At 38.6% G+C, this 20,206-nt stretch overlaps 1 protein-coding gene across 5 annotated transcripts in view; it reads left to right on the forward strand.

Annotated features, from left to right (window-relative positions):
- SNX14 (sorting nexin 14) overlaps positions 1–20,206 on the forward strand; it is a 56,746-nt gene that overhangs the window by 32,397 nt on the left and 4,143 nt on the right. For 2 of the 5 annotated variants that reach the window (XM_030489345.1, XM_030489344.1), the window contains 9 exons: positions 902–1,034; positions 6,303–6,504; positions 7,436–7,519; positions 7,656–7,756; positions 8,056–8,167; positions 10,049–10,089; positions 10,300–10,419; positions 19,071–19,194; positions 19,689–19,853. In XM_030489345.1, the coding sequence (XP_030345205.1) occupies positions 902–1,034; positions 6,303–6,504; positions 7,436–7,519; positions 7,656–7,756; positions 8,056–8,167; positions 10,049–10,089; positions 10,300–10,419; positions 19,071–19,194; positions 19,689–19,853 (1,082 nt within the window). The other 3 variants (XM_030489343.1, XR_003991811.1, XM_030489346.1) reach the window with 3 other exon arrangements.

The following is a 20,206-nucleotide window of genomic DNA, read 5'->3' on the forward strand; positions in this document are numbered from 1 at the left end:
GAGTCTTTGCTGCTGCAGTTCACTGTGTTGATTTTTAACTCACCTATCAACTCTATTGAGACACCACAAGTAACCTCAGACTGATTCCATATTCAGCAGAAATATTTTTCTTTCCAGAATGACTAGCATTTCTACGTAAGAAATAATCTTCAGTGTCAGGTCTTCTGAAAGGGCCTAAGAATGCTGTGAAATCTGTTCTCTCAATACGGGCTGCATTCAGCTCAATTATTTTCCTTTTTCCATACCTTGTTCTTTTTGGATGCTTTGTCATAAGTGGCAAGACTTTAAAAAGTCTTCATCTTTCAGTCAGACTGGCTCTTCAAGCCAAGATTTTTCAGTTGCATCTGTTTTCTCTCATGCTTGGTCTTGCTCCTTGCACATTCCTTTTGTCTGTCCCTAATGTTTGAAAGTCAAGATCTGTCTTGAATGATACATGCTTGTAAAATTTTGTACAGGAAAAAAAACCAAAAAGGCATCTGAGTACACCATTTACAGTACTTGGCAAGAGTGTGTAAATATTTAAGTATGAGTACATGGAAAAGGACAGAGCCAGTGACCTTCTTGGTGTGCATGCCTGTAGCAATACCACGGTTCCCGCTGTCAAAACAAATAATTGTTTATTAATGTCCTATATTACTAGGATACTATTATAAGAGTGTTATATTTGCTCATGGTTAAGCCTGTGGGAATCCCATACCTCTTAAAACTCTAATGAAGAAATTTTGCTGATCAATCAGAGAAAAATTTGTCATAAATTAATTTCAATTTAAGTGGAATTGTAAATATATTGGCTACTTGTTTATACAGTTGTTTTTCTATTTGCAAATGATGTGCAATGGCCTACTGAGCAGCTGTATAATAATATGCCTTGTGTAGTGAACTTTGGCTTCTGTAATCCTAGGACTACACAGAAGAGAGGAGAATCATTTGGAATCAGCAAAATAGGCAACAAAATAAAAGGTGTATTCAAGAGTTCTGCGATGGAAGGAGCTATGTTGCCTAACTATAACTTAAATGAAGGAGAAGATGACTTTGTGAGTAAAAGCTTTACGTTTGTCTTTAAGTCTTTGTTGTGTTTCTTTCTGTATTTGAAAATGTTAAGTTTCTGCCTTTTCTGCTGTTTTACTTAACTCCAGGGTTTCCATGTGCTGGCTTCTGATTAAGTTGCCTTGTTTTCCCTGTATTCATTCACAAGCCAAGGCCACATCCCTGATTACTGTGCCTCTGAGCTTATTGCTCTAGTACAGAGAAGTACTAAAAGTAGTAGTGTCAGACATTTTTGTAAGCAATGAATTTTTCTCTAAAATCCTACCATGCCATTTTATAGTTCTGGATACTGAGGTATTCGTAGGACTGTGTGCTCAGCTCTTCATCTGAAGCTTGCTACGAGACCTTAAAACCATATTTGAAGTAGTGGAGAAATTGCTGTCAGGTTGGTCGGTGATGCAGCCATGAGCCAATAGTCCTTTGCCATTTGTTTCAGGTGTCTCCCTCAACTAATGATTTTCTTTCATGCTAAAAAGCAATGAATAGAGCCAGTGGCAGAATTAATTCACAGGACATTGGTATCTGAAGCACATTTGGGGGACAAAGAGAAAATTTTAAGATGGGAAGAGGAAGGAATTGATCAGAAATTATCAGTAGTTGTGTGTTTTTTACAGTGTGTCTGCCAATTCTACCTTTTGAACTTGTTCCTAACAAACAAAACATCTAAGCATTTATCACCCGCTAAACTGCTAGCTCATTCTCCACAGCCTAAAGATAAAATTGTAGCTATGAGTTTATATTATTCACCTGTTTACTTTCAGAAGAGGGTGGAAAGGACTCAGCAACGTAGAACTCAAGATAGGTTTGTTTTTTTTCTTTAAGAGGAGAAGAAAAAAGGCAATTTTCTGCATAAGCTAAATCTTCATAAAGTCATGCCTTTAAGGGGGCAGAAATGTTGCAATTAATTTCTTGGTTAATGAAGTTGTTCTTGTTGAAACTTCTCTCTTTTTGAGGCAAGATTCTAATGAAAATGGGTTAATTCTGCAGCATTGCTGTTGTAGATTCTGCTAGCCAAGGGGCGTGGAAGGATAATTCTTCTATAGTAGAGAAATTAGTAGAAGTATAATCAAAGCAGTGGAGCTCAAAGAAGAAACACGTTTTTGTGCCAGAGCACAAGATGGTACTTGTAACAGATAGACAGTATAGAGTCCAATTGTTACTAAGGAAGGTTTTCAAATGGATGGAATGGTTTTAACCTGGGCAAGAATGGAAATTTTTAGGTGCAGCATAGTCTCGAGTACCTTCATTAAATAGATGGAGAATAGTACTTTTTTACTAAACCCACCTTAGACAAAGTTTAAGAAATACCTAAGTCCTTTCACTTGGTAAGTGTGGATGGGAAGAAGAAATCTGTTAAAAAAAACCACTGTTGTAAAGCTACTGTGTGCCTGAAGAGCTGGACAGAGCTGTGACTTCATTTCATGAGTGAATACTGAATATACAGAATTCAACATTAATAATGTCACAGTAAATGTTGAGGTGTAATTTCCTAGCAGGCATTCACAGGGTCAGAGGAAGAGCTCTCTGAGAAATGAAAGATGTGATTTGAGAAATTAGAGTATAATTGCAAGATGGTGGCAGCGCAGTGTACAGATTTAGCAACTTTTTGATTAGCTGATGTATGGAGGGTGTGGGAGTTACTTCCTCCTACCCAGATTCTGATTAGGTATTTAAGTAATTGGTGTTATGTAAGCTTGGTGGGTTCAAGGCAAATACAAGGTAAAGAATGGCAGTGAAAGGAGTTCTGTGCATTGTGACAGAAACTGAACAATGTCTGTCTTTTTCTTTTGACAAAGTCATGTTGATGCAGCTAAAGCCTATCAGAAACATCCATTTAGTCTAAGGAAGTCATGTTGGCATAGAAACATGTGTTAGCAGCTTTCTGTAGCTCTGGGCAGCCACTTTGTAAGCTGCTAATATGATAATTCCATGAAACCACACTGAATCTTTGTCAGCTAAATTTTAAATATAGCAAAAGATCTTCTGCATATTAAAGCATAGGTATTGTTCCCAAGACAGCCAGAAGACCTGTAGACTTGAATTTGTGGCTTTGTTGGATTAAACAAATGGAAAGAGTCTGGGGCAACCTATTTGGGGGTTGGTGGTCTGTTTAGAAAGAGGGTTAAAAACCCCAGGAATTCATGCTTCTTGGCTTACAGTTAATGTCAATGCTGTGGTTGTCATAGTGGAAAAGCTTGGGAATTTGCATAGGATAATTACCAAAACTGGGTTTTAAATCAGGTGAGGAGTCTGGTGAAAAGAGGTTATGAGCATGTGAACCTTTGCTGCTGATGAGGTACAACTTTGGAAGGGCTGAGTGAAGAAGGTTATGGCCTCTTTATGAGCACTTCAAGGATGACTGACTCCTACCTGCTCTAAGCCTTACACTGACTGCAGTGCTGGGAGTGTAATCACTGTATCAACTGATAGGGTAGTCCAGTGTATGAAACTAAATAAAAGGAAGGAGATGAGGACTGCAAGCATTGGAAAATGAAGAGAAGAAAGAATTGGAAAACGCAGGCAAGAGTTGTTACAATCAAGTCTGTGCTTCAGCATTTAATTCAGTCAAGAACTACATAATGGGGTAAGTCTGAGTGTTTCTAGAATGATCCTGCTTCTTTGGAAGGAAGTCCTAGTGGAGACTATATATTGCGTGCTAATGCAGATATGCACAGTTAGTCAGGATAGATTATAAAGTGCTAATTTTGGCAGCACAGGGTGAGGGAGTGAGTACAAACTGCACCCAGTTTATGCTGCCCCATCTGCAGAAACTTAGATGTTGTTGACTTGGAGTTGCTATCCTGAAATGCTGTTCTGCTGTTTCTGTCCAGTGGCGACAACTGCATAAAGCCTGGGGAAGGGGGGAAATAAGGGTAAAACCTGATACAGAAGACTTTGTAATTGCAAAGCTACCTGACAACCCTGTTGTTGCAGTTCAGAAAGCATCTGTCCTATTTATTCCATTCTTTGATGCAAGTCTTTCCTGCAGTTTGTGAGCCTGAATTGTTCATTCTGGGCTGGGGTTGTTTGTGTTTGCTTTGTGAAAGAGCATAGCCTGTGATTTAGCTCTGAAATTGTGAACCACCACAGCTGAGCGTGGTCTCTGTGCAGCAGCAGCTCTGCTCTGCGCCTGTCACAGGTTCTCTTTTTACCAAATAAATCAGGTAATGGAAGCAAAAAGGTGTTTTGAAAAGAAGAGATTCAGTTAGTGGATCTATGGAGATCTATTTTGGAAGACAAAGGCCCACACTGTAATCAGGTTAAAGATCATTTCAGTATTATGCAAAGGCAAAACAAAACTGAACAAAGATTGCTCATGTGTGTTGAACCATTTATGCTTCAGCTGCAGTTGAGTCATGATCATGTGACTGTTGTAATGGAGACACAGTCAAAATTGTTTCAGGGACGCTGTATTGCCTTAAAGCTTTAATTAGATTCTCCCAATACAGGCAGAACTTGTTAAGCCACCTAGGCTTGGCCTTTGAGTGGAATTTGGCTTTGAATTATGAAGCTAAGGGAAAAGGCCTTGAAAGTGGCATTCATGCTTTCTAGTGTGCTGTAGTTTCATATGTTGTAAATGCATGTGTTAAAATCTGCTATTTAACAAGTGTATTTATTTAAATATTTATGTATTTAACACATAAATACTCTCAAGTCTTTATGTGAGGACTTACTGAAATAATGTACTTTTGAATTGTTGCTTGACTCCAAGCTATCTCAACATTACAGATCTAATAGCTCTGTAAATTGTGGTTGGAAGGGCAAGGTGCTGACTGCTGCTCAGGTGGGTGCAGGCTGGAGGCAGGATGATGGGCTTGGGTATTGCTCCTGGCAGCAAGCTAAATTAGATTCAAACAACTTCAGTTTTGCAAGGAAACAGGACTACTCTTTTTTCCACCTGCTTGCCTACGGTTGTGAAAATACAAGGCCTTTTTTCCCCAGCACATCTTTATCAAGGTCCAATTTCCCACAGATTCTCCATTCCTCTTTACTTTGTCACCTGTTTGAGTCGAAGGCCAGCCCTACCATTCCTTCTCACGGATGCTGTCTCCTCTTTCTCAAAAATAATGTTCATTCCTTTGCATCATTTTTATTATTCTCTTTTTTCTGTATTATGAAGATGAGAACTGGGTTATGCATTGGTGGAGAAATAAATAGCTTTCCAAGAGTAGCTGCTGAAGCTTGGCTTTTTCAGTCCAGATATTTAAGATTATCTTTGTTGTTTGTGATCCTAAAAGATTTGTAGCACTTCTTTGTCATTGCCTGGGACCTGAGAATTCGGTGTGCTGTGTGGTAGCTGGGTGATGAATTGCCTGTGGGCAGCTCAGCCTGTCTGTGGTGAGCAGTGTTGGGAGCATAGTGAGTGTCAGTGTAGTGCTGGGACTACAGCAGTTCAAGTGGTGGTTCACAGCAGTTCAGGTTCGAAATAATTTCTTCAGTGTTCACTGAAGAAATGGCACTGGTTCTAAAGGTCTGCTTGCATATGGAAAAATCAGTGTTATGTTTTATGGCATGGAGTCTGAGTTTGTGAACTCCATGCACTGGAACTGCCCTATGTGTAGCCAGCAAGGATTAGGCACACACTGCTCCCTGGTGCATCCATTTCTAGGAGCAAGATGCTGAAACTGGAGCTGATGGGGAATGCAAATGGCTTCGCTTAAAAAGCACTCTAGGCTGTGGGAACAATTAAGTCCCAGTCATGGCTGTGTTGCACCTTGCAGAGCAAGTCAGATTCATGTGTCCACAACATACTCCATTGCACTCTGCTATGGGGATGGGAGACCTGTTAGGTTGGTGCACTGTTGGCTTCTATCTCTTGTGTTTGCGTAGCTTCTTGGCCTGACCTAGTAAGCTCAAATCTCCAGTTTGGGTCCTTGTGTGGTGGAAAATGCAGCGCAGCTAAATCTGCTGGGCACAAGCTGGTTCACGTAGCATTCAATCTGTGTCTAAGGCTTTCTTCCAGCTGTTTCCTTTAGTATTTTGCTCCCTCACTCTCTCCCCTTAAGTATCAGTTTATGGAACTTGATAATGCTATAAAAACTTTCAGATCTCTCTAAATGTTTCAATTTTGAACTAAAAATAGAAATTAATGTACATGGAAACTCCATTAACGTAGTGGGTTTTTTTGTTCTTTTATTACTTAGTGACACACATTAAAGACATGATTTATGTTTCATTATCATATACAAGTTTTGCAAAGGTAGACTGTACCAATTAAAACAGAACAGTTGATATTGATGTTTGAATATTTACAGATTGAAGAAGGTGTTATGGTGATGGAAGATGATTCTCCTGAGGAGGCTGTTACTACCCCAAATACACCCCGCAACCTTGCTGCCTGGAAAATTAGCATCCCATATGTAGATTTTTTTGATGATCCCTCCTTGGAAAGAAAAGACAGAAAGGAGAGAATTCCTGTGTTCTGCATTGATGTAGAGAGAAATGATAGAAGGGCAGGTATGCAACGTTGTGGATAAGTAAAGTGTCATTTAGAAATGAACTCAAAATATTCTAGAGTGCTATATTCTGATGGGTGTTGCAGTGTGTTTTGCATACATGTTCTGATTTTGAAATAATGACTTGAAAGTTGTGAGGAAATGTGTTTGACAACTAAATGATCACATTTAGTATTTGCAAGTTGAGAACTGATGACTTGGCATGAATCAGTTCCATTTAGACTTCATGCCAAAGTTTAAGATTTTATCATGCAAAAATCCTGATCCCACAATTCATATTAATAAAGACCTGTCATATTTTTCTTTCACCCACTCTGAACTTGGAAAAATAAACAACAGATAATTCCTTATATAACTTTAAAATACGGTTCTTAGGAAATTAAAATGTTTTGCTTATTAGGAATGGTTCTGGCTTGCAGATAGTTAATCAGTATCTAGATAGTAATGCGTCCATATTGAGTGGAGAAACTGCATCATCGTAGGGCTGCACAGATTTGTGTTGGCAGAACTAATACTTCCATGCTATGCCGAAGTGTATGTAGTGATATCTTCTAGGAGGAAGAATGATCAGGATTCAACGTGATGGTGCAGTGCACTGTATTCAACAAGTAGTATTTCTGTAAATCATTTGGTTAGAAGTTTGAAAATAGATCTAACATAGTCGGCCCTAATGAATTATGCGGCAGTCTACTGTTTAGATTTTAGGCTTCCCCTAAATGGGATGATAATTTCCTTGCTAGTACCATATCTATTTACCAGGTATGCATTTTAATTTAACATTTTAATTACCTGGTTGGGATTTTTTTTTTAATGTTACTGCATTTTGGGTGACTAATATGGTTGAGTTTTTTACCTATAATAATTTGTGCTTCAACTGGCATAAAGCCGAGTTTATTTTTAATGCTGTGTTTGGTTTGGTTTTGTTTTCCCAGTTGGGCATGAACCTGAGCACTGGTCTGTCTACAGGAAGTATCTTGAATTTTATGTACTTGAGTCGAAGCTAACTGAATTTCATGGTATGTTCTCCATCATCTGTAAAGCCACTTTCCCACTGCTGTGATTATCATTCAGTACTGAGCTGAAATTTGGAATAATGAAACCAATGTTTGCTGCATTACAAGAAAAATTTAATCCCCTTGATATCTTTATTAGGTACGTTTCCTGATGCTCAGCTTCCCGCAAAGAGAATCATTGGCCCCAAGAACTATGAGTTCTTAAAATCCAAGAGAGAGGAGTTTCAGGAATATCTGCAGGTATCAAACCAACCTCTGGATCAAAGAATACTCTAAAACTAGTTATATAAAACTAATAAAAGATTATAGATTTGGTGTGGTGGGGTTTTTTGTTTTTTATTTCCAAGTAACTTGAGTTTTAGAAAGGGATCAAGTGGGGAAATAAAACTTGTTAAAATTTCATGTGACTGAAAGCAGAAACAGATGACAATATCTATGGTAATGTAATGCTCTTTGAATATCTTTTTGCTGTAGAGAAACTGATTTTTAAAGATTAGTTTTAAAGTACATATACTTTTTTCTTTCCTTCTGTCTCAAAGAAACTTCTGCAACATCCAGAACTAAGTAACAGCCAGCTTTTAGCTGACTTTCTGTCCCCTAACGGAGGAGAGACTCAGTTTCTTGATAAAATGTTGCCTGATGTGAATCTTGGTATGTATATGTTAGTTGTTTATGCTGACAAATAGTAATACTGTAGATACTGTGAATGATAGCAGTAATGAATAGATAGTAGAGTAGATAATGAGTAGTAGATAGATAGTAGAGTAGATAGCAAGAGCAAGAGTAGGTAACTTGGGTAAGGATACAGACATGGGAAATAAGAACTCTACTCCTTCACAGCCCTTAAAATTATAGCTTAGCAAGCAAAATATGCTGATACATTTTTCCTTGAAGAAAAAAACACTTTGATGTTATGGAAAAAAGTACTTAAGTTGCTTTTGATTTTTTGTGTCAGAAAGCAAACAAAAATCTAACAAATATCACAGTTCAGGAAGACTTTATGGTATTGTCAGAAGTCAAATCTGCACAAGTCAGTCATTGTGTACAGATGTGATGATATAAGTGATTTCGTAATATAAACTGCCTTTGGGTGTTAGTTGATTAAAACCTGTTTATTTTAATCTGAAAACTGCAATATTTAATATTCCTAGCATTAACTGGCATTAAAATCTCTTTTAACAGGAGCTACATAATAGAATTTGAGGCAATGGTGTTTGTGAAATAGTCAGGCAAAATGGAAATTGAGAAGCTGAGAAATTCTTGATGTCTAGTGTAACAGTTGATAATAAAGCCAAAAGGTAGACTGCAGCGTGACTTTAAAGCTTGGCTGCAATGTAGCTGTCTCAGAATTGTGAGCCTGAGATGGTAAGGTCAATCTCATGGCCGTTCTGTCTTTGTGTATTGTAGCTCTTGTGGTTCTGGCACCAGCATGATCCAGGAAAGCCACGTCTGAATTGTGCCACTGCCTTTTTGGTTCTCCTGGTCCTGGTGTGAACCTGCTGGGGTCACCATTGTCTTAGTGTGCTCACTTGGTTGTTGAATGACATTTCGGTGGTCATCCTCCAGTTAAATGGTTTCATTTTGTTTCAGACCTCCCCTACGGATCCAACTGTACACTGTTAAAAAAAAGCTTATATTTATGGTGTTCACTGTAATGCGTCTCATGTCAGAGACTGTGCTTCACTTCCAGAAAAAAACCCAAACAACCCCAACAAAAAACAACAAAACATTTTAACAAGTCTTGGCATTTCAAGTAGGACTTTTTGTGAGGATGAGCGATCTTACTGTTATCATTTGATCATTGTACATACTTTCCAGTGTAAGTTCCAAATTTAATAACATGTAGATAAGAAAACTATTACTGTAAATGGTAGTACTTAAAATAAAACTAATCCTAGGCACTTTCATTTTTCAGCATTCAGAGTTACTGTGCTGTGTCCTGATAGCCTTAACAGGACAGAAGAGCTGATTTTTAAGACCACAGCTGTAGTCTGTCCAATTTGTAAAACTTTACTCACCAGTATTTTCAAGACTGGATCCTTCCAGGTTCTCTCCAGATGAGCTGATTCTTACCAGGGAAAGAAGAGAATCTCATTTTTTGTGGTATCTTTTGTGATAAATGTTTATAAAGGATGAAAAACTTAAATACAGAAAAATTTGCCTATACTGGTGTCACATAGTGCTGCTGTTATGGTGCTACCGCTATTTCTATTTGAGCCTCTAGAAAAATCACAAAGGTAGATCTAGGGTACTTTGCTTTTAAAAAACAGTATTCAGGTATTCATCTGTGTATTTTCCATATTTTAAGTATCTTTTCTTGAAGAGTACTAAGCACTAAGTTATAAGCTGAATACATGGGAGACTTTATTTTCATAGGTTTTTGTGCCAAATTAAAAAAAAAATACAGTTTTAAACTATTGTATTTTTAAATTCAGTACTAGACAATGAGTATATAAAATGTAGCAGAGCAAAATGTCTTTAAGATCAGGCAGCGATAATGGAAAGTTCTTGTTTGTCTGTTTCTAATTACAGGTAAAATTATAAAATCTGTTCCAGGAAAGCTGATGAAAGAGGTAAGGCTTCCAGGCTGCCAACGTTTTAACTTCAATAACTAATTTTACGTGCTTTTACTAACTTATATAGTTAGTAACTTAAGTTACTAACTAACTTTATAACTGGTCAAAAAGTTGTTTGGAAACTCAGTTGATTTGGGGGTTGGGTTTTTTTTGGTCTTTCTCCCTTCCTGTAATTACTGAAGTGATGGGCCACTCATCTTATTTCAGAAAGGTCAGCATTTGGAGCCATTCATCATGAATTTTATCAACTCCTGTGAATCTCCCAAACCTAAACCAAGCAGGCCTGAACTTACCATTTTGAGTCCCACTTCTGAAAACAACAAGAAGGTACAGTAAATCATCTCGTCTCTGCACTTCAAGGAGTTGGGAAAATGACCATACTCTGAAAATGCAAAGAATAAACAGAAAAAAGCATAAATGTAACAACTTACTTATTTGTGTCTTTTCACACAAGAGAGAATAATAGTGCAGAGAGCTTTGCCATCTTCTGTCTTGTAAATCTCTTAGTCTGAATGATTTTCGAGGGTTGTGGGTTTTTTGGTTTGGGGTTTTTTGGGTTTGGGGTTTTTTTTTTCCAATTCTAATTGGTTTTGGAGATGAGGGTACAGAGTAGAGAGCCTGGGAAGTACAGAGAAAAGAAGGAGGAAAGCAAAAGTGAAAAACAGGGAATGTTTTAATGCCATGAGTGAGCTTGCTTTTTAAAGTGAAGAGCTTGAGTGTTTGATGAAAGTGTGACTTTTCAAAGTGCTACAAGCTAAATTTGTCATGGTGCTGATATCTGTCTGCCTTTAAAATGTTATGCCTTTAAATGACATTAAAATGTTAGTATACAGTTCATTGATGTCTGGCATACATAATAGGTTAATTGTATAACTTATGTATAGTTTCTCTCTATAACATTGCCACAGTTAAAGCCCAGCACTTCCAATTTTAACCTTTTACTTGATTATAGGAAAAGATAGTTCCTTTCTTAGTCTTCAGGGGCTTTAAAAAGACACTGGTCTTTATATTTCTGTGCTAGACTGCTTTAGAGTGTTAATGTATTTGTGGAATTTATGGAGGAATACTGTTTCCAGGCTAGGATTTCAGAGACCCAAGCTCAGTGTTACAAAGTTGGTGTGGTTTGGAATAAAATGTTAAATGTGCTTACACTTTGCCATGTGAGACGGTCTAACAGAAAACTCAGTACTAGAAGCTTTTCTGCTGTCTTGTTTGCTTTGGAAAGAAGAGTTGAAACTGGGCTATATGGGTGCTGGTCTCTTTTTCCCAAGTAACAAGTGATAACAAGAGAAGAAATGGCCTCAAATTGTACCAGGGGTGGCTTAGATTGGATGAAAAATTTCCTCACTGAAAAGATTATCAAGCACTGGAACAGGCTGCCCAGGGAAGTGGTCGAGTCACCACCCCTGGAGATATTTAAAAGATGTGTCACTTAGGGACATGGTTTAGTGGTGGACTTGGCAGTGCTAGGTTAACAGTTGGACTTTATTTTTAAGGTCCCTTCCAATTTAAACAATTCTATCATTCTGTATAAGCTGGGACACTTCATTTTGCAAAGTGATAAACTGGAGATGCATGAGTCTAGAGAATAATGCACAGCAGGAGAGGACAGCATAAAGATTGTTTGGGGATTTTTTTCCCTCTCTCTCTTCTAGTGCAAAAACTGAGAGGTATTAAATGAAGATGGCAGGAGCCCGGTTCAGAACAATAAGTGGTAGCTCTTGCAATGGTTAGTACATTTGCAGAACTCTGCCCAAAGATGTTGTGAATGCTAGAAGGCTGAACAACTATAAGATGAGACTGGGCAAATTCACAGAAAGGAAATTTGGAGTGAATACCTGTAGAGAAACTGCATCTGCTCCTGAACTTTTTTTTTTTTTTTTTCAGTTGAAAATAGTTGGAGGCTTGAAGAATACTGCTGAAAAGTGCTGTCTATATTTGTTCTCTTCTTACAAGAGCTAGAAGCCCAGGATCCATTCATGGTTCTTGTTGGTGATGGGCTGTTGAGAAAGCGGACCTTTTGATTTCCTTCACCATGGATATTTTTATAGTGTTATGACATTTACAGAATTTGCAGCCATAAACCAGTTGTACTGATCAAGTATAATGGCAGTTAAATCTAGTCATTTGTTTAGATTTCATCTTCTAACCATGAAGTGTGAATTACTACAGCCAATAACTGTAGTGTCAGCTTACATACGTGCACACACAAAATTAGTAGCGTTCATTTCAAGTCCTTCCTTACCTTGGACACTATTTCCAAGGTTAAGATATTTTGCTATTGTTGTCTAATTAAAGGGGCATAAATGTATCAGCAGATTTAAAAATCAGATGTAGAGGTTTTGGCTTGTGCCAGAAGCAGTATATGCATGTATACTTTAGACGGTTTTTATAAAACAGCTGACAGTGTACTACAGCACAGTATGAACAATCAGGTAATTTTTTTACCATGATCTGTCAAGAACTACTGAAGTCAGTAGCTTTAATGCATTTAACATACTTAAATAACATAATTGAGCAACAAGCTTTGTACTCTGAGGCATTCCTATGAAGACAGGGTTCATTCTGTACTTTGCTTTAAAAACCTTTACTGAAGGATCAAAATTAATTCTTTAAAGGGGTGTACAAAACCTTTTTGAATTGTACGTGGTTAAAAAACATGTATATAGCATTGCTCAGTTAAAATGTAAGCTTATTCTTTGAGGTGTCAGTATGTTATTCTTGTAAAAGAACAGGTGTAAAGAAATTCAAGCTCTGAAATGAGGTTTTCCTGATTCTTTTCAACCAAGGTGATCCCAGGAAAGCAAAGAGCTGGCTGCGCTTCAGCTTTCCTTCTGGAATACCAAGTTTTCCTTAAAGAAAACAGATCGTTACTGCCTTCTGTTTTCAAATGTCATTTTCAGAAATAATGTTGTGAGGGAAGCCTCCTTATCACCACTGACTGTTTGTGTATGCACTCCTTTGGAGACACAAGTTTGTAGAGTCAGAGTCCAAGTTGTTGCTAGTACTGCAGATTACCCTGTAGGAGGTGCTTTTGTCATGACATATGACTTTCTTTGCAGAGAGCAAGAAAGATGAGGCTAGCCCCAGCTCTCCCTTCCTCACTATCTATTGTGAAAGTGAGTTCACTGTTTTTCTAAGCAACTTTATTCTAGGTAGTTGTTTTATGAATAAGTAATTGGTTCTACATGTATTTTAGATTTTCTCTGTTCTTTCCCAAATGAAATCTGTTTTGTTTGGGGGACACATTGGCTGTAATTGGATGGAAAGTTTCAGATTTCAGTATATTTCCTGCAAAGCTATGATTATTACTTAATAATGGGCACTTGAGACACTTTGCCTTGGGGTGATGCTGCAAGACAGATGCTGCAATGATCAGATCTATGAACTGTTTGTCCTCAAATTATACTACCAATTTTGAGCAGCAGAGACATGTATGCATAAGGAATTCATGTGCTGACTGCTTTCTTGCTAATTTCCCATCTGTCAGTTTAGCCAGAGTGCACACACTTAATCAATCAATAACTGTAATTATTAGAGATCTGATATCCCGGATTGTGCTGTGTATTGTGTTATGGTCTCTGCTGAGTCTTCCCACGCACATTGTGAAATTCATCCCTCTTGCTGATGTGTTGGGGTGTTTGCACCTCTTTGGAAGACAGTTTGCCCTTTCTCAAGTGAGCCCACACTTGGGAAAAGCTTTGTGCCAGGACAGTGTGCCATTTACATCTTGTCGTTTCTTGGATTTGATTTGTAAGCCACACCGGTTTCATCTGCCAAACTGTTTTAGTTCAGATTAGTGATGCTTTTTGGAAGCAAATCTCCTGATCATCTCTGTTTATCGTATTTTCTCTCATGCTAGGGAGTTGTCTTAGAACTCATTAGCTGAATTTATTTCAGATGAAACTATGCTGGAAAATGCTGTCTAGGAATGCAGGCACCAAGGATGTTCAGTCCAAAGGCAAGACCAAAGGTAGACTGAGGTAACACCCCTTCCTACCCCCCAAATACACATGGCATAGACTTCAGTTGTTCAGTTCTGTAGTTTCATTTCTGTTGTGCCATATGACTTACAAAGATACAAGCACTGTGCAGCAGCCTGGCATCCTTACCTCCTGCTGATGGACATGAGTGCTAAAAGTCCGTACCAGAATTCTGTGAGCTACCTGTATGGAGTCAGTCATAGAATCATAGAACAGTTTGGGTTGGAAGGGACCTTTAAAGGTCATGTAGTTCAACCCCCTGCAATGAGCAGGGACATCTTCAACTAGATCAGGTTGCCCAGAACCACATCCAGCCTGGCCTTGAATGTCTCCAAGGATGGTGCATCCACCACCTCTCTGGGCAACCTGTGCCAGTATTTTACCACCCTCATTGTAAAGAATTTCTTTCTCACATCCAGCCTGAATCTCCCCTCTTTTAGTTTAAAACCATTACTCCTTGTCCTATCACAACAGGCCCTGCTAAAAAGTCTCTCCCCATCTTTCTTAAGGGCCCCTTTTAAGAACTGAAAGGCTGCAATAAGGTCTCCCCAGAGTCTTCTCCAGGCTGAACAAGACCAATTCTCTCAGCTTTCCCTCATAGGAGAGGTGTTCCACCTCTCTGGTCATTTCTGTGGCGTTCCTCTGGACCCTATCCAACAGGTCCATAGCATTTACCGCTTACTTGGGCAACTTGTTCCAGTGCCTCACCACCTTCACAGTAAAGAGCTTCTTCCTTGTATCTAACCTGAACTTCCCCTGTTTAAGTTTAAACCCGTTACCCCTTGTCCTATTGCTACAGTCCCTGATGAAGAGTCCCTCTCCAGCATCCTTGTAGGCCCCCTTCAGATACTGGAAGGCTGCTCTGAGGAGGGAAGGCTGTTTATTCTAGTATCAACATGTTGGAATTTGCTGAGAGTACAGTACACATTCCCCAGTGCTTGTGCTGCCAACTCTGTTGCCATGAATAGGGTACACCCAGGCTACCTCTTCATCAACAGCCTGAATAAGAAATGCCTGAAAGAATGTGGGGGCAGGTGAAAGCTTGAGTTCAATCAGAAATGTGCCTACTTCTTGGAAAGATTTTCTGCATGCTGCTTCCTTCTGGGTATTCCTGGTGCATGTGTATTTTGAATATTGGTGGAAAGACAGTTAAAAATGCATAATGAATGTAGGTAGTCAACCTTAAGTACAGCCAATAGCAATTTGGTTTGATCCTGTATCAGATCCGCTGGATTGAAAGAGTTACCAACCTCCCTGGTAAAAACAAACAAGTGAATAAACAACCCTGCTTCCCCCCTCCTAGGAGCACCAACAGGATTTCTGGCTTTCCCAGCTGTGTTTCTATTCTGAAGGTCGGTAAGCAGTGTGATTGTCTTCAGAACATACTTCTGTCAGACTTGCTAGAGTAGGTCAGGACTTCTCAGCTGATGCAGATTTTGCAAAATATGCCTACAAAGGCCTTGTTCTGCTGGCTTGTGATGACCTGCCAACAGCAATGAAAACAGTTTTTGGAACACCAACAGTATAATGGATGTTTATGCATAGTTACTTGGAGGAAGTCACAGTTGCTTTTCATTACACCAAGTGATGTGGTTCAGACACTATGTACGTTCTTTGTTCTTACCATTTAGGTATAGTCACCTGTGCGTTGCAGATGAACAGGAAAAACAGTGGAAAAGTTCATGCCTCTGGCTGTGGATATTGTTCATAATCATGGTATTGCCTTTATAAGTTTCACACCTCTGCTGGGAATGTATGGGCGTATATTTGCATATGCACTCACTAACCGTGGAGTCACCTTTTTTCTGTTAGGCACTTTGTGTAAGCATTCATACTTATTTTACTAGCTTTTCCCATCGAGGTACAATATATAGGCTATTTGGTCATCTTCTTAATACAGGCCTTCTATCTTTCATTTGTTCCAGAAGCTTGGCTTCCATTATTAACTGGTACCGACCCATGGAATTTCCTCATTGAAAGCCTTTGAAGAATATTTCATGGATATAATCACAGTTACTGTTTAATCTGAAAGATATGAATAATGATAGCATTGGAGTTTGTGTTGCTGATCTATCTTTAGTCTAATTACAAAAGTGAGCATTATATCAGGTCTCAAATGTTAGTACATGCAGAAACATTTAGAAGCAAAATCCCATGCTTATCTGAATTGTGAATATAATCTCAACTTTTACATCTGGATACCCAGTTGTATGTTTTTCACTTGGCTTTCCTCTGAGCCAAAATCCTGGAAAGTGCAAAACACCTAAACAGAGATGTAATGCCACTTTGTATTATGGCTGCTGCATCTTTCAGACACACATTGCTAATGACTGCAGGATACATGCTTGTATTAGTGTGAAGTATAGACTTTATAAAAACTGCACATTGGCTCAGTAATTCTGGCATTCACTCACCTGCTGTCGCTTTCTGAAATGCCATGTGGAGGAGTCTTGAGCTTTCAAAGCTTGACAATGATCAAGGAACCATTATATTTAAGGTACAAGACAGATTATCCATGTCCAGAGGTATCATAGAACCATATAATGGTTTGGGTTGGAAGCACTCTTAAAGTTCATCTAGTTCCAACCCCCTGCCATGGGCAGGGTCACCTTCCACTAGACCAGGTTGCTCAAAGCCCTGTCCAACCTGGCCTTGAACACTGCCAGGGATGGGGCAGCCACAGCTTCTCTGGGCAACCTGTGCCAGTGTCTCACCATCCTCAAAAGGAGGAATTTCTTCCTAATAACTGATCTAAATCTAATTCTAAAAAATCTACATTTAAATAATGGGAAGAGTCTACTACTGGTGCTCACCTACGTCCCGGGGTTCCTCTGTGGAGCTTGCTCCCCAAGGTACATAGAACATTCAAAAGTTGCTGCTTCTGGTTTGGGTGGAAGTTGAAATAACTTTTGGAAGTCAAAGAGCTTTGTCCTAAGATGGCCTTCATGTTTGACCAGACTGCTGTTAATGATTTAGTTTGGCCTGTACATACTACTCTGAATCTATCTCTACATTGTACAATGGGCTGCTTTGATTTGGCTCAGTATGTATCACCTCTGTCAGGTCATGGGGTGTATCTAAAAAATAAATGAGGCTCTTGTTTAAATTACAGTAATTCAACTAAGATTTTCCTAGTGTCTTAGTTTCAGGGCAGAGGAGGATATAGACTTCAGTTTATACAGAGTTTTTTAAACAACATACCAGGGACGCTTTCATACAGTAGGCGTGAATAATTATGTGTTCTTTTTAGGTTTGTTACTTTTCCTGGATACCAGTCATCCACCAGTGCATTAACCATATTGGCTCTTTCATGTGATTTATGTAATAACTTGGTGGTGTTTAGTTTGACTGAACTTTGTGAAGATAATACCAGCAGTTCAGCACGTAACAAAAGAGCGAGCCTAAAGAAGTACAAGTCAAAACCTGCGTCTTGCCAGATTTCCTGATGTAATTTTTCCTAAGAGTGCAGACGGTTCTGTGCAGAGGCTTGCATGATTCGGAGCCCGTTGTGATTTGGATGGTTTATGGACTTACATATTTCAGGGAGAATTGCTCTCCAGTAAGTGAGCCACATATAAGCAAATTACTTCCTGTAGCTTGGAACTATTTTTAATTTGGGAGCGATGCAGAAAAATCCGTGTCAGTAGCAATCATCTCGGGCTAGGCAATGCTATAATTATGTTGCATTTGCTTCTAGTTCTGCGATATATTTTTAGAAGCCTGGCATAAACTTTTGAACTTTGTCTTCATAATACAGAGTATTTTGTATAAATTCTTTTTTATCTTTACATCAACAATTTCTGGGATAAGATAATTTAACATAAACTGTTAATGCTGATTGCTAGGTATTGTTAAATGTGGAGAGCGTCGGGATTCAGAGAAATCCTTTCCAGCTGCTGGAGCCCACAGACTTTGGGGAGGGGACAAGGAGTACTTCCTAGGTGATATAGGACTCCTTATGGGATGCAGGGAAAAGCCTTTTGGGATTTTACAAGTAGTGTAATGATATCTTTTGGGGAAGAACCAAAGGCAAGGAAATGGAGGGATTGTGGTGGTGGTAACATGGAAAAATAGAAGGGTAAAGGAATAAAATGGGAAGTGGAATAAATAGAAAGAAACCAAAACTTCAGTAACTCCCCAAGATTTATGAAGCTTTTGCTATAAATAATCAAGCTGGTAGGGGAAAAAGGGCTTTCTCTTTGTAAGAAGTTGGATATTTTGTCCAGAAATTATTGTATTTATTTCAAAATCATCACATAAGCATAGAATAGTTTGGGTTGGAAGGGATCCTAAAGATCATGTAGTCCAACCCCTCTGCCATAGGCAGGGACACCTTCCACTAGACCATGTTCCACAAAGCCTCGTCCAACCTGGCCTTGAACACTGCCAGGGATGGTGCAGCCACAGCTTCTCTGGGCAACCTGTTCCAAAATGGGAGCCAATGGGAAATTTTAGGAATACTTGGATGTCATAGGGTTCCTCTGTGATTTAAGGCTGACAAACTCCATATGCTTTATGCCCTTCATTGATAGAATGGGGTGCATCGAAGGAATGAAAGCCTGGGATAAGTCTAGATACATGAAAGTATCAGGAGCAAAAGGGCTCATGAGTTAACGTCTTGGTCACCCTGCTGATTTGTTCTGATTCCAGGCGTTTGGGTTGTTGGGTATCTTGGCAACACGTGACATGTTGCCAAGATGTAATGCAATGTGATTATTTTAATGTAGTGTGGTTATATATACAAAATTATATACATATATATGTGAAATACTATAATGTAGTGAGATGATTTTCCCCCCCTCCTTCACTTTGGAAAGTGAAGAGTTTTTAAAAAATAAATACTAAAAAAAAGGAAAACTGATTTTTTTTTTTTTTCTTTGAAAGCTCTGGAAGAAACCTACTTCTAGTAAAAAAACCAAATACAAACCTGAAGAACTGATGGCTGTCCCTTTGCCTTTGAATGCAGTGTTTTCAGTCTGATGTTTCTGTGTTTAGCTCTTCAATGATTTATTCAAGAATAATGCAAACCGGGCTGAGAATACAGAAAGACGACAAAATCAGAACTACTTCATGGAAATGATGACTGTAGAAGGGGTCTATGACTATTTAATGTATATTGGTAAGAAGTGATTTCTCTTAATTATACTTCACGCTAAATAAGAAGTTCATGTTCTTTGATAAGAAATAAAATTCCATTGTAGTACTCATGTATAATTCAGCACTTGCAAGCTTAACAATATACAACTTATGAACACAGTTACTTTTTAAAAGACTTCATTATTGTGCTAATAATAATTTATTGTTCGTTGCTCAGTTGTTTTATCTCTTCTCTTTCTGTATCTCAGAGTATGAGCTTATGGGAGTAGGTCCCTTCCCTTCGCTCACATGTGCCTAGGTTGCTTGTACACTTTGGTAGCTAATTAATAAAAACAGCTAAGGGAAGTAGGAAGTATTTGATAAGCTATCTTGGAAAATACTGATTTTTTTTTGTGTTGCACTAACAAAACTGAAGTATTATTTGCTTGTTTGCAGTCTCTTTTCTTTTGAATAAGTGGTTTCTTTGTCATCAGTATTTGGAGAACCTGGTAAACATGTGTCACTGTAACTTTGCAGGTAGGGTAGTTTTCCGCATTCCTGACTGGCTGCATCATCTCTTGATGGGGGGAAGAATTCTCTTCAAAAATACATTGGAACTGTACACAGACTATTACTTGCATTGTAAGTTAGAACAGCTATTTGAGGAGCACCGTTTGGTTTCTCTGATAACACTGCTGAGAGGTTCGTAAAAGCTACGTCTTTGATGTGAAAATACTGCTTTAGTTTGATATTTGAGATGCCTTCTGTTAAGTTTCCAAGTACTAAACTTTGCAATGCTTGAGTGAAGTGAATGGAATTTTAAAAATCAAGTGGGCCTATAAAGAGATTCCAAAAGTTTGTTGTGGAAAGATGTTGAGTCAGCTGTGTGCCTGTCAGTGATGGTTACAGAAAAATATATTATGAATAGTAATATTATCTCATAACTATAGAGAAGTGTTATCTGACTGCATTCTCATCTAAACAACGTATCTGGCCCAGGCTCTGGAATCAAGACAGCTCTGTCCTTATCAAGCAAAAAGAACACTTGTGAAAGA

Source organism: Strigops habroptila, chromosome 6 (assembly GCF_004027225.2).
Source record: "Strigops habroptila isolate Jane chromosome 6, bStrHab1.2.pri, whole genome shotgun sequence".
In the NCBI taxonomy this organism is placed as follows: Eukaryota; Metazoa; Chordata; class Aves; order Psittaciformes; family Psittacidae; genus Strigops; species Strigops habroptila.